Genomic DNA, 13,181 nt, shown 5'->3' with positions numbered 1-13,181 from the left:
GCATCCCTAGCTGATCTTGTTTTTAGTACAAATCTCCACTGAAATATCCGTCATATTTATCTGCAAATTAAATATTTTCTCTGCAGCCACATTGACTAGTGTCTGTCTGTGTGTTTCTCAGGCCCTCAGCACCTCCAGGAGCCTTCGAGCTCCTGCTCCCCCTCCCCTCTGTCTCACAGGAGGTCTTGCTCTCCTGTCTCGCCCCTCTTCCACAGGAGGTCTGTCTCTCCATTGTCTTCCAGGCCTCCAGGAGGTGCAGGGGAAATGGAGATGGACCTTTCCCCCAGCAGAGGTCCTTCTCCCCAGGTGGAGAGCTGCGGAGATGACCATGATGGAGAAGGAGCACCCAGAGGTCCTGGAAGTCCCGCCCTTGGAAGACAGTTGGTCCCTGCTGTCGACAGGTGAGAAAGGGGATACTACTACTACTGCTACTACTACTGTTACTAATTCTAAAATAAGTATTAGTAATAATGTCCTGGAGAAAATGTACCTAAATGTCTTAAAAAGTTTAGATTATTTGGAGCTTTTGAAATGTATTTGCATAGGAGTACTATCTGAAGCTGTGAAAACTGAAGTGGCAAATGAATTTAAAGTAATGAAAGGAGCTGAAGTGTCGGTAGGTCGAGGGGGAAGCACTAACAGGAATGGAAATGTCAGCTGAAGTGAAAGAGAGAGATGAAGAGTCAGAGGTAAGTGATGGAAGGAGTTGAAAGTGAATGTACTAAAAGGAATTCAAGTGTCCACAGAGATGGAAACACTGAAAAGAGCTGTAATGTGAGTGGAAGTTAAAGTGGTCAAATGAGTTGACATGTCCTTTCAGGTGTAGGTACTGAAAGGAGCTAAAGTGTCGGTCACAGTGAATGAGCTGAAAGCAGTGAAAGTGATAGCTGAAGTAAAAGTGCTTAAATGAATTTAAGTGTCCATAGAGGTGGAAGCACTGAAAGGAGTTAAAGGGTCAGTTGAAGTAAAAATAGTGAAAGGAGTTGGCATATCAGTTGAGGTGGTAGCACTGAGGAAAAAATTAAGTTTGTTGAAGTGTAAGTAGTAAAAAGAGTCCATGTCAGTTCAAGTGAAAGTTATGAAAGGAGTTGAATTGTCATTTTAAATGAAAGTGGTGAAAGGGTTCAAAGTGTCCACAGAGTTGGAAGCACTGAAAGGAGCTGAAATGTCAGTTGAGGAAAAAATGCTCAAATTACTTGACATGTCATTTGAAGTGGAAGTACTTTAAGGAGTTGAAGTGTTAGTTTAGCTGCAAGCGCTGAAAGAAATTGCAGCGTCCATAGAGGTGGAATCACTGAAGTTAATGTCAGTTCAAGTATGAGTTCTAAAAGAGGTTGAAGCGTCATTTGAAGTGCAGGTACTGTAAAGATATGACGAGTCTGCAGTTATGGAAGCAGTGAAAGGACATAAAATGTTACAGTGCTAAAGGCAATTCAAGGGTTGGTTGAAAGTGCTAATGTTAAAGTGCTGAAAGGTAATGAAGTGTCTGAAGCTGAAGGGTCAGTAGGGGTGTATGCACTGTACAGACTCAAAAAGTGAAAGTAGTTCTTGGGTAGCAGCTATTGTTTTCTGGACAGTTTCTGAGGTTTACTCTGTGTTTGTGTATTATTATTATTATTATTATTACTATTACTACTATTATTATGAATCTTCATCATAACAAACCTAGTAATACTTAGTTAGCCGTTTTCTTAGTCAGGGTGTGTAAACTATGTTTTTCAAAAAAACAAACAAACAAACAAAATGAAAACTGGAGTAGAAACAGTGATAATGTTTATTTATTTAGCACTTTAAAAAAATCTTTATTATAAAATTAAACCAAAACATACACATAAATATGTTCATATAGTGCCTCATATAGTGCAAAAGTTCATGTCATTATTTTAAAGATTAATTCAATGTTTGTTTAAATGTTTATTTTATGTTATTTAACAGAGACAAAGCACATGATATTTGCCGTACCAGATAAAGCGGAAAGTTTGTTTTCCTCTGTAGTCTCTGGGTGGAGGTTGACAATGATGAACAGGCTGACACAGTAAGAAAATTTAACGTTTGAGTTGAATTAAACATTTCACCTTTATAACAAAGATGATCAAACATCAATATTACAGTCGGAATAAAACAGACACACTGGTTCACAACTAGAGAGTATAACATCAGTGGCGTAAAGATCATTAATAACAAATAATTCATCAGTGTTATAATTAATCAAACAGACTCAGTAGTGTTAATGCTGACCAACAGAATCAGCGTAAGTCAGCTGAGTGACAGTTTTTTAAATTAGATCTGCAATGTTTAAAGTCTGTCACTCTCTGATACTTAAAGAATTCAACGTCTCAGCTGTGGAAGTTTTACTGACTTTAATGTTTCCAAAATAAATGACAAAGAACAAAGACATGATGTATCAGAGCTATAGATTATTACACATTTAAATAATAATCTTACTATTGATATTGGATATTCCATACTGTTTTTGAGTGTTTTTTGAAATGTTTAATCTGATATGTTTGGAGCTTGTCTACAGTGAGCAGATTTATTAAAAAGTTTATTGCTTTTCATTAAACTTCCTCAGCTTTCTTTAGATTCTGTAATTTGTGTGTTTTTTCTGCTTCTTTCATCTCTTGATGTATTTTCAAATGAGATTTGTGGAGAAGATTGAGTTGCATCACTGTTTGAAATGTGACCTATTAAATTTAGATTTGATTTGATTAGTGGAAGTGTTAGAGAGCGGGACAGGAATAGAAAGATAGTAAAAGAAATCGAGTTGGGAAGAGAGAGAAGTTGATTAGAAGCAGTTGATAATATGAAGTGAGAAACACTCAATTACAGAAGTAAGTGTCAGCCTTATTCCAGTGTCTTATTTACTCGCTTTATTACGCTAAGAAGCAGCCTGACCTTTAAGGTGATATGAGAGAATTACAGGCAAACATCACTCAGTGCTTATTAAAGCAACGCCTCATAATCTGCTGCCTTCATTTCTGTGCCTCATATCTGATAATGTGAGGCCACAACCTCAGGTTAAAACACCTGACCTGACTACACACAGGTGAAACTCTAATGAAACAAACACTGAGATGATGTCACAGGAGTCCTAACCAATCACAGCCTCACTGACCACCTGCTCACCTGCTGCAGATATCATTCATCATGTTTGTAGGACATAGACACTGACTTTATATTATTTCTAAAAAAATTTTCCAAATACACAGGATGTGAGACCCAAATTTAAAAATAAAAATTAGCTAGTGAATATTATCCTGGCATATGTCCACACCTTATACTGACAGGTTTATAAATGCCCCCAAAAGACTCAGGACATGATCTGTGGTAGACTGGACCTGACCTGATTCTCATTCGGGCTCCACTGTAACTGCCTGTCACTTTAAGTGAGTGTGAGCAAGGGCAATTCCTTTGTTTTTCTAAATGATTTTAAAATGTTTTATCACATTTCATGACAGGGGAAACATAATGAGCTTTACATGAAGATTAAGAAGAAAAGAAAGAGAAGGGACAAGAAGAGAGAATTAAAACAAGAAGAAAAATACTTATTATTCAGATGATGTCAATACCAACAGTAATAATAACGATAGCAAACATTGACAGCAAGTATACAGGAGGACTCCCATGTAGATTATTCACATACAAGGGGTGTAGTCCACATTACTGAAAGACAACAGTAAAAAGAAGAATTTTCAGAGAGAAATGAGAGACTGAGCAGATCTCAGCTGGTCCAAAACTAAGAGCAGTTTCACCGGACTGTGAACTGACTCTTTGTGCAGAAGGAACATTAGAACCAGATGATCTGAGAGGTCTGACTGGGTCAGAGCTTTTAAACCAACACACTGTAGGAGCATTCAGACAGAGCCAGTGTAGTGGTTGGAAGTTTGATGTGCTCTTTCTGAATGACTGCAGCACCACAGTTTACTGAGACCAGAGAGCAGGACATTACAGCTGTTAATGTTAAGGCTTATAAAAGCATTAAAACTACACTCCAGGTCCCATTTGGACAGGCAGCCTCTCATTTTTGTGACATTCTTTAGTTAAGTTAGTTTCTATATAGAGCTCAATAAAAAACAACAAACACTGAAGTGTTTACCAAGAGATGAGATGATGAAATCCCAGAAAACACATAATTATGACATAAGTAAATGAATAAAATTACAGCACATCTGGATAGAGATCAAATGAATAAAACACAAATAAGAAACAGAATGTGCACAGTCATGTCTTCATGAGGAATTTTAAAAGACTGAAGAAAAGAGAGGAGTTTTAAAGATGTCAGTGGAAGAGGAAGGTCTAATGGTGAGAGCCAAACTGTTCCACAACAAAAAATGACCAGTCACCTTTGGATTTTACCTGGGAGCTGGAGCGAAGAGCAGTGATTGGTCAGTAGAGCTGATGAGGTCAGAGATGTAACCTGGTGTCAGTTCATGTAGAACTTTAAAAACAAGAATCTTAAAATCTGTTCCTTACTTCAGTACAGCTGCAGGCAAGATACGTGGTAAAAAGTCGATTTTGAAACACAGTTCATATGTTAACGGACACTAAAGTCGTCATAGAGCAGGACATCAATGATCCTCAGTTCAGCTTTAGTTTAAAACAAAGCTTCTCAGGGTAACAAATGTTTGGTTCTACTTTTAGGACTAGAAGTAAAATCATGTAACAGTTAAGTTTATCTGAGCTGCAGATGGAGGTCACACTGAGATGTTCTGGGGAAAGAGGTGTTCATTGATCACTTTGAGCTCAGTAAAAGATACTGTTCTGGCAAACATTAACTCATTTTTGACAGAACTTGTGTGGGATGGAAAAGACAGAATGCTCTCTCCATAACAACACAGCGAGAGGGAAAATGCAGCTTTTAAACCAGAAGTGAATTGTTTCTGTCACAACCAACAGTTTCTGCAGTTAAAAATCCCTTGTACAGAACCTCAGTTCATGCACGGATTAATTCAACTGCACAAGTCTGAGATACACTATCAATCTATAGAAATGTCTGTAATTACTGATAATTGACTTTAGGGCTGGGACTAATAATTATTTTAATTATCCATTAATCTGCCGATTAATTTCTCAATAAATCGTTCGGTCTATAAAATGTTTTGCCCACTGCGATGTAGTCGGTAAGCTTGTTCAAATTTAACCGGCGTATATTACAGAGAAATTAACAAATCCTCACATCTGAGAAGATGAAACCAGAGAATGTTTTTGACATTTATGCTTTGGAAAAATGACAAATGATTAATTGACTGAGTGTTGCAGCTCTGGTGGACTTTAAATTGATTTTAGTGTCAAATTGTACAAACAAAAAAAAAACAGCAAAAGTGCTTTCGTGTGCTTGTATGTACAGTTAGGTCCATAAGTATTTGGACAGTGACGCAGTTTCTGTAATTTTGCCTCTTTACTCTACCACAGTGGATTTGAAACAAAGCCATCAAGATGTGATTGAAGTGCAGAGTTTCAGCTTTAATACAAGGGGTTTAAATATCACATTACAGCCATTTTTATACATAGTCCGTAATTTTCAAAGGCTCAAAAGTAATTGGACAGTTGACTGACAATCAGTTTCATGGCCAGGTGTGGCCTGCTCCATTGTTATTTTGTAACAAATTAAGCAGTTAAAAAGGTTTGGAGTTGATTCCAAGTGTTGAATTTGCATTTGGTAGTTGTTCATGGGAACTCTCGATATCTGGGCCAAAGACATGTCGATGCAAATGAAGGAGGCCATCATTAGGCTGAAAACACAAAACAAACCTATCAAAACAGATGGCAGAAACTTTAGGAGTGACCAAATCAACAATTTGGTTCATTCTTGAAAGGAATGGAAGGAATGCACTGGTGAGCTCAGCAACACCAAAAGACCTAGAAGACCACAGAAGACAACTAAAGTGGATGATCGCAGAATTATTTCCTTGGTGAAGAAGAACCCTTCACAACATCCAACCAGGTCAAGAGCACTCTGGAGGAGGAAGGCGTATCATTGTCAAAGTCTACAATCAAGAGACGCCTTCATGAATGTAAATACAGAGGGTTTAACACAAGGTGCAAACCCTTAGTAACTCTCAAGAGAGGCCAGACCAGACTTTGCCAGAGAACATCTAAAAACACCTGCCCAGTTCTGGAACAAGAACTTGTACCAGAATGATGGGAAGAGAAGAGTATAGAGAAGGAAAGAAACGGCTCATGATCCAAAGCCAACACATCCCGTCAAACATGGTGGAGGCAGCGTTATAGCATGGGCATGTCTGGCTGCCAATGGAACTGGGTCACTGGTGTTTATTGATGGTGTGAAGACAAAAACTGAGGCCAGAAAGACCCACAAACACAAAGCAACCTAAGGCAGCTGCAGCAGAGGCCTGGCAAAGCATCTCAAGGGAGGAAACTCAGCATTTTGTGACGTCCACGGGTTCCAGACTTCAGCCAGTCATTGACAGCAAAGGATTTTCAAAAAAATAATCCTCATGTTTATAAATATGTTGTTTTGTCCAATTACTTTTCAGCCTCTGAAAATGAGGGACTATGTATAAAAATGGCTGTAAACAGTTATTGATATTTTTGTTAAACCCCTTGAATTAAAGCTGAAAGTCTGCACTTCAATCATATCTTGATGGCTTCATTTCAAATCTACTGTGGTGGAATAAAGAGGCAAAATTATGAAATTGTGTCACTGTCCAAATACTTACGTACCTAACTTTAGTAACGTTGATATTCAACATTTCGTTGCTTTGTTTGTCTTTTATTCGGAGCTTCTGTGGTATGTTTTAATTAGTACCTGACAGTTGACTGTATTATAACAGTGTCCTGTATGATGTTTACTACTAACATTAATATTCATTTTTTATTATTGCCTTTTCTACTTTCAAGCGTACATTCTTAATATTCTGTTTTTAAAGTGACTGCATAACATCTGTCCAGAGACTTCAGATGAAAAACAGATGTTTATTAATATGCACTCTCCCTGTTAAATAATCCAATAATTAAATAAATAAAATAGACAGAGAGCCTGAGGGTCCAGGTTCACACATTAACAACATGTCAGACAAAAAGGCTAACAGACCTGAAGAGCTTAAAAACAAGTCAAATAATTTTACAATGAGCACATAAAACTGATCGGTAATGTATGTATGTGATGTTGTTCTCTCCTTCTGGTCCTGGTCTGTACTCTGGATCAGCTGGAACTGATTTATAACTTGTTTTGTTTAGACCAGATAAGATAGCATTACAACAGTGAAACCTGGTGGATAGAATACAGAACAGAATTAAAAGTCAATGCGGCGTGATCATGTAGGATACACGTGTGTAGTGTTGTGGTGGTGAAATCTAACTTTCAGCTGGAAATGAAAAGCTACACTGTAGGTATCTTCAGAGGGACTTTCGTGTCGACTATAAATCCAGCTTTAGTCTGGTTTCTAACTGGATCCTGTCGTCTCCTCAGTTTTCATCAGGACGTCTCATTTGGTCGAGTAAAGACTTTTGATCGAGACAAAAACGTCTCGTTTCTACTGAAGGAGCTCGATGCCCTGAGAGAAATCAACAAGAAGGTAAATATACATACACATATGTAGACACACACAAATACACTTACATCCATAAGTATTTGGACAGTGACACAATTTTTGTAATTTTGCCTCTTTACATCACCAGGATGCATTTGAAATGAAGCCATCAAGATATGATTGAAGTGCAGACTTTCAGCTTTAATTCAAGGGGTTTAACAAAAATATCACTAACTGTTTACAGCCATTTTTATACATAGTCCCTCATTTTCAGAGGCTGAAAAGTAATTGGACAAAACAACATAATTATAAACATGAGGATTATTTTTTCGAAAATCCTTTGCAGTCAATGCCTTCAGTTGCTGTGTGTTTGTGGGTCTTTCTGGCCTCAGTTTTGTCTTCAGGAAGTGAGACGCATGCTCAGTTCGGTTGAGGTCATGTGACTGACTTAGCCATTGAAGAATATCCCATTTCTTTGCCTTGAGAAGCTCTAGGGTTACTTTCGCAGTATATTTAGGTCATAATCCCGTTGTAATGTGAAGCTCTGTCCTATCAGTTTTGCAGCATTTGGCTGAATCTGAGCAGATAGTATAGAACTATACACATCAGTATTCAACCCTGACACTTCTATCAGCAGTTACACCATCAATAAACACCAGTGACCCAGTTCCATTGGCAGCCAGACATGCCCATGCTATAACGCTGCCTCCACCATGTTTGACGGGATGTGTTGGCTTTGGATCATGAGCCGTTTCTTTCCTTCTCCATACTCTTCTCTCCCCATCATTCTGGTAAGAGTTGATCTTGGTTTCTCTCTCTCTTTTCTTGAGAGTTACTAAGGGTTTGCACCTTGTGTTAAACCCTCTGTATTTACATTCATGAAGGCGTCTCTTGATTGTAGACTTTGACAATGATACGCCTTCCTCCTCCAGAGTGCTCTTGACCTGGTTGGATGTTGTGAAGGGTTCTTCTTCACCAAGGAAATAATTCTGCGATCATCCACTTTAGTTGTCTTCTGTGGTCTTCTAGGTCTTTTGGTGTTGCTGAGCTCACCAGTGCATTCCTTCTTTTTAAGAATGAACCAAATTGTACATTTGGTCACTACCAAACTTTCTGCTATCGGTCTGATAGGTTTGTTTTGTGTTTTCAGCCTAATGATGGCCTCCTTCATTTGCATCGACATGTCTTTGGACCAGATATCGAGAGTTCCCATGAACAACTACCAAATGCAAATTCAACACTTGGAATCAACTCCAGACCTTTTATCTGCTTAATTTGTCATGAAATAACAATGGAGCAAGCCACACCTGGCCATGAAACTGATTGTCAGTCAACTGTCCAATTACTTTTGAGCCTTTGAAAATGATGTACTATGAATAAAAATGCAATATTTTTGTTAAACCCCTTGAATTAAAGCTGAAAGTCTGCACTTCAATCACATCTTGATGGCTTCGTTTCAAATCCACTGTGGTAGAGTAAAGGGGCAAAATTACAGAAACTGCGTCACTGTCCAAATACTTATAGACCTGTATCTATGTTCTGTTTGTTCCTACAGCTGCAGACTGCTGTGTGTCTTTGTTGTCTTTTTCTGAGATCCATTGTTGGGTTTTTCCAGATCTGTATTTTGTATCTTCATCTTGCTAAAAAAATAACACGTACAAATCATACACACTAGTCAAACTTCATCATCCACCTGAACGACGAAACAGTCTCTGTATGTAACTGTGTTTGTGTAACCGTTCCGCAAAACACACGAGCTGAAAGATTAGTGAACTAATTGATCAGTAAAAAAATAATCAGCAACTATATCAATTAAAGATGAATCATTTAAATCAGTTTAAGCATAAATGCTATCGATTCTCAGATTCCAGTTTCTCTAATGTGAATATTTGATGTTTTTCTTGGTCTTATGTGAGAGTAAACTGAGTCTCTTGTTGTTCAGATAAAACAAGACATTTGCAGACGTCACACTAGAGTCTGAGAAACAGCATCAGGCATTTTCCACTTTTTTCTGACATTTTATAAACTAAAGATTTAGTCTGTTAATTGGTAATAAGCTCAGCGGAGTATTTGATAATGGATATAATTGTTACTTGAAGCTCTTAAACAGACTTTGACACAACACTGGTGACAAATCTGGCTGCTTCTTCCTTTGTTGTCTCACACACCTTCATGATGACGTCTGTTCCACTGTCATCTCCTCCGTGACGTACAGTATGTGTGAGGCATCCTGTGTTGTAAAACACAAGAAGAACCCTGTAACAACAACTCAGGACGTTCTTAAAGGTTCAGGTTCCGATTACAGGTTCCCGCAGTAGAGACCGGCAGCAGGACCACGAGGGAGGTCCTCAAAGGTATACTAACACCTGACTGTGTTTCAGCTGCAAGACCAGCTGGTTCAGAAGGAGAAGGAGCTGCAGAGGAGGGAGATAGAGGAGGAGCTGAGGGAGGAGCAGAGGGAGGCCCGAGGCTGGGAGAGACCTGCAGGTGAGGAGGGTGAGAAGGAGGAGGAGGTGTATGTTAGAGTTTACTCTCCTCTTAATCAGATCTGGTTCAACCTCAACTTCTTAAATATTTGAATATTTTTCATGCACACTGTGTAATACCAACAGACAGACAGACACACACACACACTGTAATTAAAACAACAGCAGTGGTAAAGAGGTGACAGTTAACAAGGCAACTGTTAGTTTAACAGAACAGTGTGTGTATGTGTGTGTGTTTAACCCAGTAATCACACTCAGCTGTAATATTGATTTAACTGAGCTGTGTGTGTGTGTGTGTGTGTGTGTGTGTGTGTGTGTGTGTGTGTGTGTGTGTGTGCGCGTGTCAGTTTTATCCTACAGGATTATCACGGAAACAGAAAATCTCCATCCATTTAACTTCGGTTTGATTTTGTTTCTATAAAAACCTGAATAAAAACAACAGAAGTGAAGACAAAAAACTTAAATATTAAATTATATTGTCTGAGGCGCAGAAGTTGGTGAACTGATAAAATCGGATTAACTTTATCGATCTGGTGGGGAAATTAAATGAATCTAGTCCAGTAATAGTCAGTGATGTGCATATAAAAGCTATAACTGAAATATGAAAAACTGACTGATCACGTGACCACAGCTGCATTAACAGAGATGTGATGTAAGAACCAGTCGCACTATCACACCTGCTGCTTAGTCACTAGTTGGAGCGAGCGAAGAAAATCTGTTCTCGAATGAAACGAGCGACGTTAAGAACCCAAAGCCTCTCCTCTCCTCTACCTCCTCCTCTCCTCCTCTCCCTGTCCCCTTCTCTCTTCAGCAGTGTTGGAGGAGGTGTTGGCGGCTCAGAAGGACAGAGATCAGGCTATGATGTCACGACTCCTGCTGGCCAATGAGGAGAGAGACGAGGCCCTGCTTCGCGTACGCCGACTGCAGCAGGCCGCCGAGTACGTCTCGCACGCACGCACGCACACACACACACACACGCGCACACACACACAGGCACACATACACACTGGCCTCTGATTGGTCCAGACAGGACAACATCAGTATTAGAGGATGAGATGTTAAATATATTGTTTTTGCTGCAGACAGATTGATGATCAATAATTATATTGATCGTTACTGCTGACCTTTGATCTACAGAGTGTCTGCCATCTTTTCATACAACAGAATAAGTAACACAGAGGTACACAGCTGTCACCGTGGCTGCATTCACACGCTGAACTCTGCTGTAGTGTGAAATCCGGTCTGTCAGCAGCAGCTGTGAGCGTATCATAACTACATCACTGAGCACATCTACTCTGAGTCCGATTGCAAAGAGGACTGAGAAAGGTCGGTTGGAGCAGCTGCTCTTAAACTGACATTTTAGACCTGATCCGAAAACCGGCCCGTGGAAAACCTACCTGAACCTGACAGGACCGGTAGGCCTGAAACATGTAGTGAGGTTGGACTGGTTTCCATCTGAGGGAGGAACTTCTCCCACATCCTGGAGAAGCTTGGGATGTGGACTCTTGGATCCTGATTGGACCCTGTTCGTAGCCTATGCTGCGAAGAAGCACATACTGTGAACTGACAAAGAGCCCCGTATTGGCTTGATCAATTTTGTGGAGATTTTGTGTCTCTTTTTGTCATGAAATCAATCACTTAGTTCAAACTGGGGCCCTGGCCCAGAGACCCCCCCCCCCCATATCAGCTGCTCATAAGCACCTACTAGCATAACACTAAACTGTAAGAGGTCCAGGTGCATTGTGGGTAATGTAGGAGGCAGGTTTTGCCCAGAGAAGAACGGAATGAAAGCGATTTTCATCCTTATTTAGTAAGTGTCCATCATGAGTCTGACGGTGTGACAGGAGTGAGATGGTAAAACTGTGGAGGACTGTTGAGATGAGCTGCAGGTTCATGTTGAGGAGGCAACAGGTTGTTTGTTTGTTTGTTGTATAAACAGGGTGAGTTTGTTGTTTCCTCTGAGAGAAACTGAAACCAATGACATGTTTATTCACTTATTTACATGTGAAAGATGTTAACTGTGTTTACCTGGAGGAGGAAAACAACACACTACTCCTCCTCTCCTCCCCTTCTCTCCTCTCCTCCTCCTCCCCTCCTCCCTCTTCATTATTCACTTCCTCAGTCTCGTTAAGAGCTGTGAAACGAGCTCTCGGCCTCTTCGAGGAGCCGCCAAATAGACCAGAAAATCTAATTAGAGATAATACTCCCTCCCACCAACCAACCAACCCCACACACACACACACACACACACACACACACACACACACACTAGGATGAGAGGGTAATTGATATTGGCGGCCACAATTCTTTTTATGAGGTACAGAATATGGAAGACCATGTTCCATCTGTCAGGACTGAGAGTGTGTGTGTGTGTGTGTGTGTGTGTGTGTGTGTGTGTGTGTGTGTGTGTGTGTGTGTGTGTGTGTGTGTGTGTGTTTTCCTAATGGAAAGAGCGGCCTGTAATACCTCTGTAAATGTGTGTGTTTTTGTATGTTTTCGGCTGAAGTGTGTGTATGAATAATGTGAGGCTGCTGCTGTTACTGTTTGTTTTTCTCTCCTTATCGACATTTTATTCATCAAACAGCAAAGATCTACTTTCATCAAACAGGGACATTTAACACTGCATTTAACAATTACTTAATCAATTAATCTGGTGATTCTTTCCTCAATTGATCGATTCATTGTTTTGTCCGTAAAACTCGTTATCTTTACTCATATTAAAAAGTGACGTTATCATTTTCATTTTCTTTTTGGTCAGAGAGTTCACTTATTTACAATGAAAGAATCAGCCACGTTGAAATGTGCTTTAGTGCTGCAAGTAATAATTATTTTCTTTATCAAATAATTTGCCAATTATTTTCTCCATTAATCAAGTGATTGGTCTATAAATTTTCATAAAAAAGGGGAAAATGCCTGTTACAATTTCTTAGAGTACAAGGTGACATCTTCAAATGTTTGAGGAAGGGAATCTTGGAAAACAGAGGAAACAGGAAACATAGAAAATATACAACGGCCGAATAACATCATTAGATGACGCATGGTGTAACGTTACGTCACCATAACAGCAGCAGTGCATAAATGACTTGTTCCTCCTGTTAATAATCCTAATGTATCATGCTTGGGTGGGGATTAAAATCAAACAGAACGGTGCTGTCTTGCTGTCGCAGCGTCTTAAACAAAGCACTCCGGGATGCTTTTGCCT

The 13,181-nt window shown here is 39.5% G+C and overlaps 1 protein-coding gene across 4 annotated transcripts in view; it reads left to right on the top strand.

Annotated features, from left to right (window-relative positions):
• mipol1 (mirror-image polydactyly 1) overlaps positions 1 to 13,181 on the top strand; it is an 85,446-nt gene that overhangs the window by 30,821 nt on the left and 41,444 nt on the right. For 2 of the 4 annotated variants that reach the window (XM_040137211.1, XM_040137210.1), the window contains 5 exons: positions 122 to 401; positions 7,433 to 7,538; positions 9,875 to 9,980; positions 10,327 to 10,380; positions 10,791 to 10,917. In XM_040137211.1, coding sequence (XP_039993145.1) covers positions 122 to 401; positions 7,433 to 7,538; positions 9,875 to 9,980; positions 10,327 to 10,380; positions 10,791 to 10,917 — 673 coding nt within the window. The remainder of the gene's footprint in view (positions 1 to 121; positions 402 to 7,432; positions 7,539 to 9,874; positions 9,981 to 10,326; positions 10,381 to 10,790; positions 10,918 to 13,181) is intronic. The other 2 variants (XM_040137213.1, XM_040137212.1) reach the window with 2 other exon arrangements.

The sequence above is a fragment of the Xiphias gladius genome, chromosome 10 (genome assembly GCF_016859285.1).
Source record: "Xiphias gladius isolate SHS-SW01 ecotype Sanya breed wild chromosome 10, ASM1685928v1, whole genome shotgun sequence".
Classification (NCBI taxonomy): Eukaryota; Metazoa; Chordata; class Actinopteri; order Istiophoriformes; family Xiphiidae; genus Xiphias; species Xiphias gladius.
Note: the sequence above shows the minus strand (reverse complement) of the source record. Positions and strands in the feature narration are given on the sequence as shown.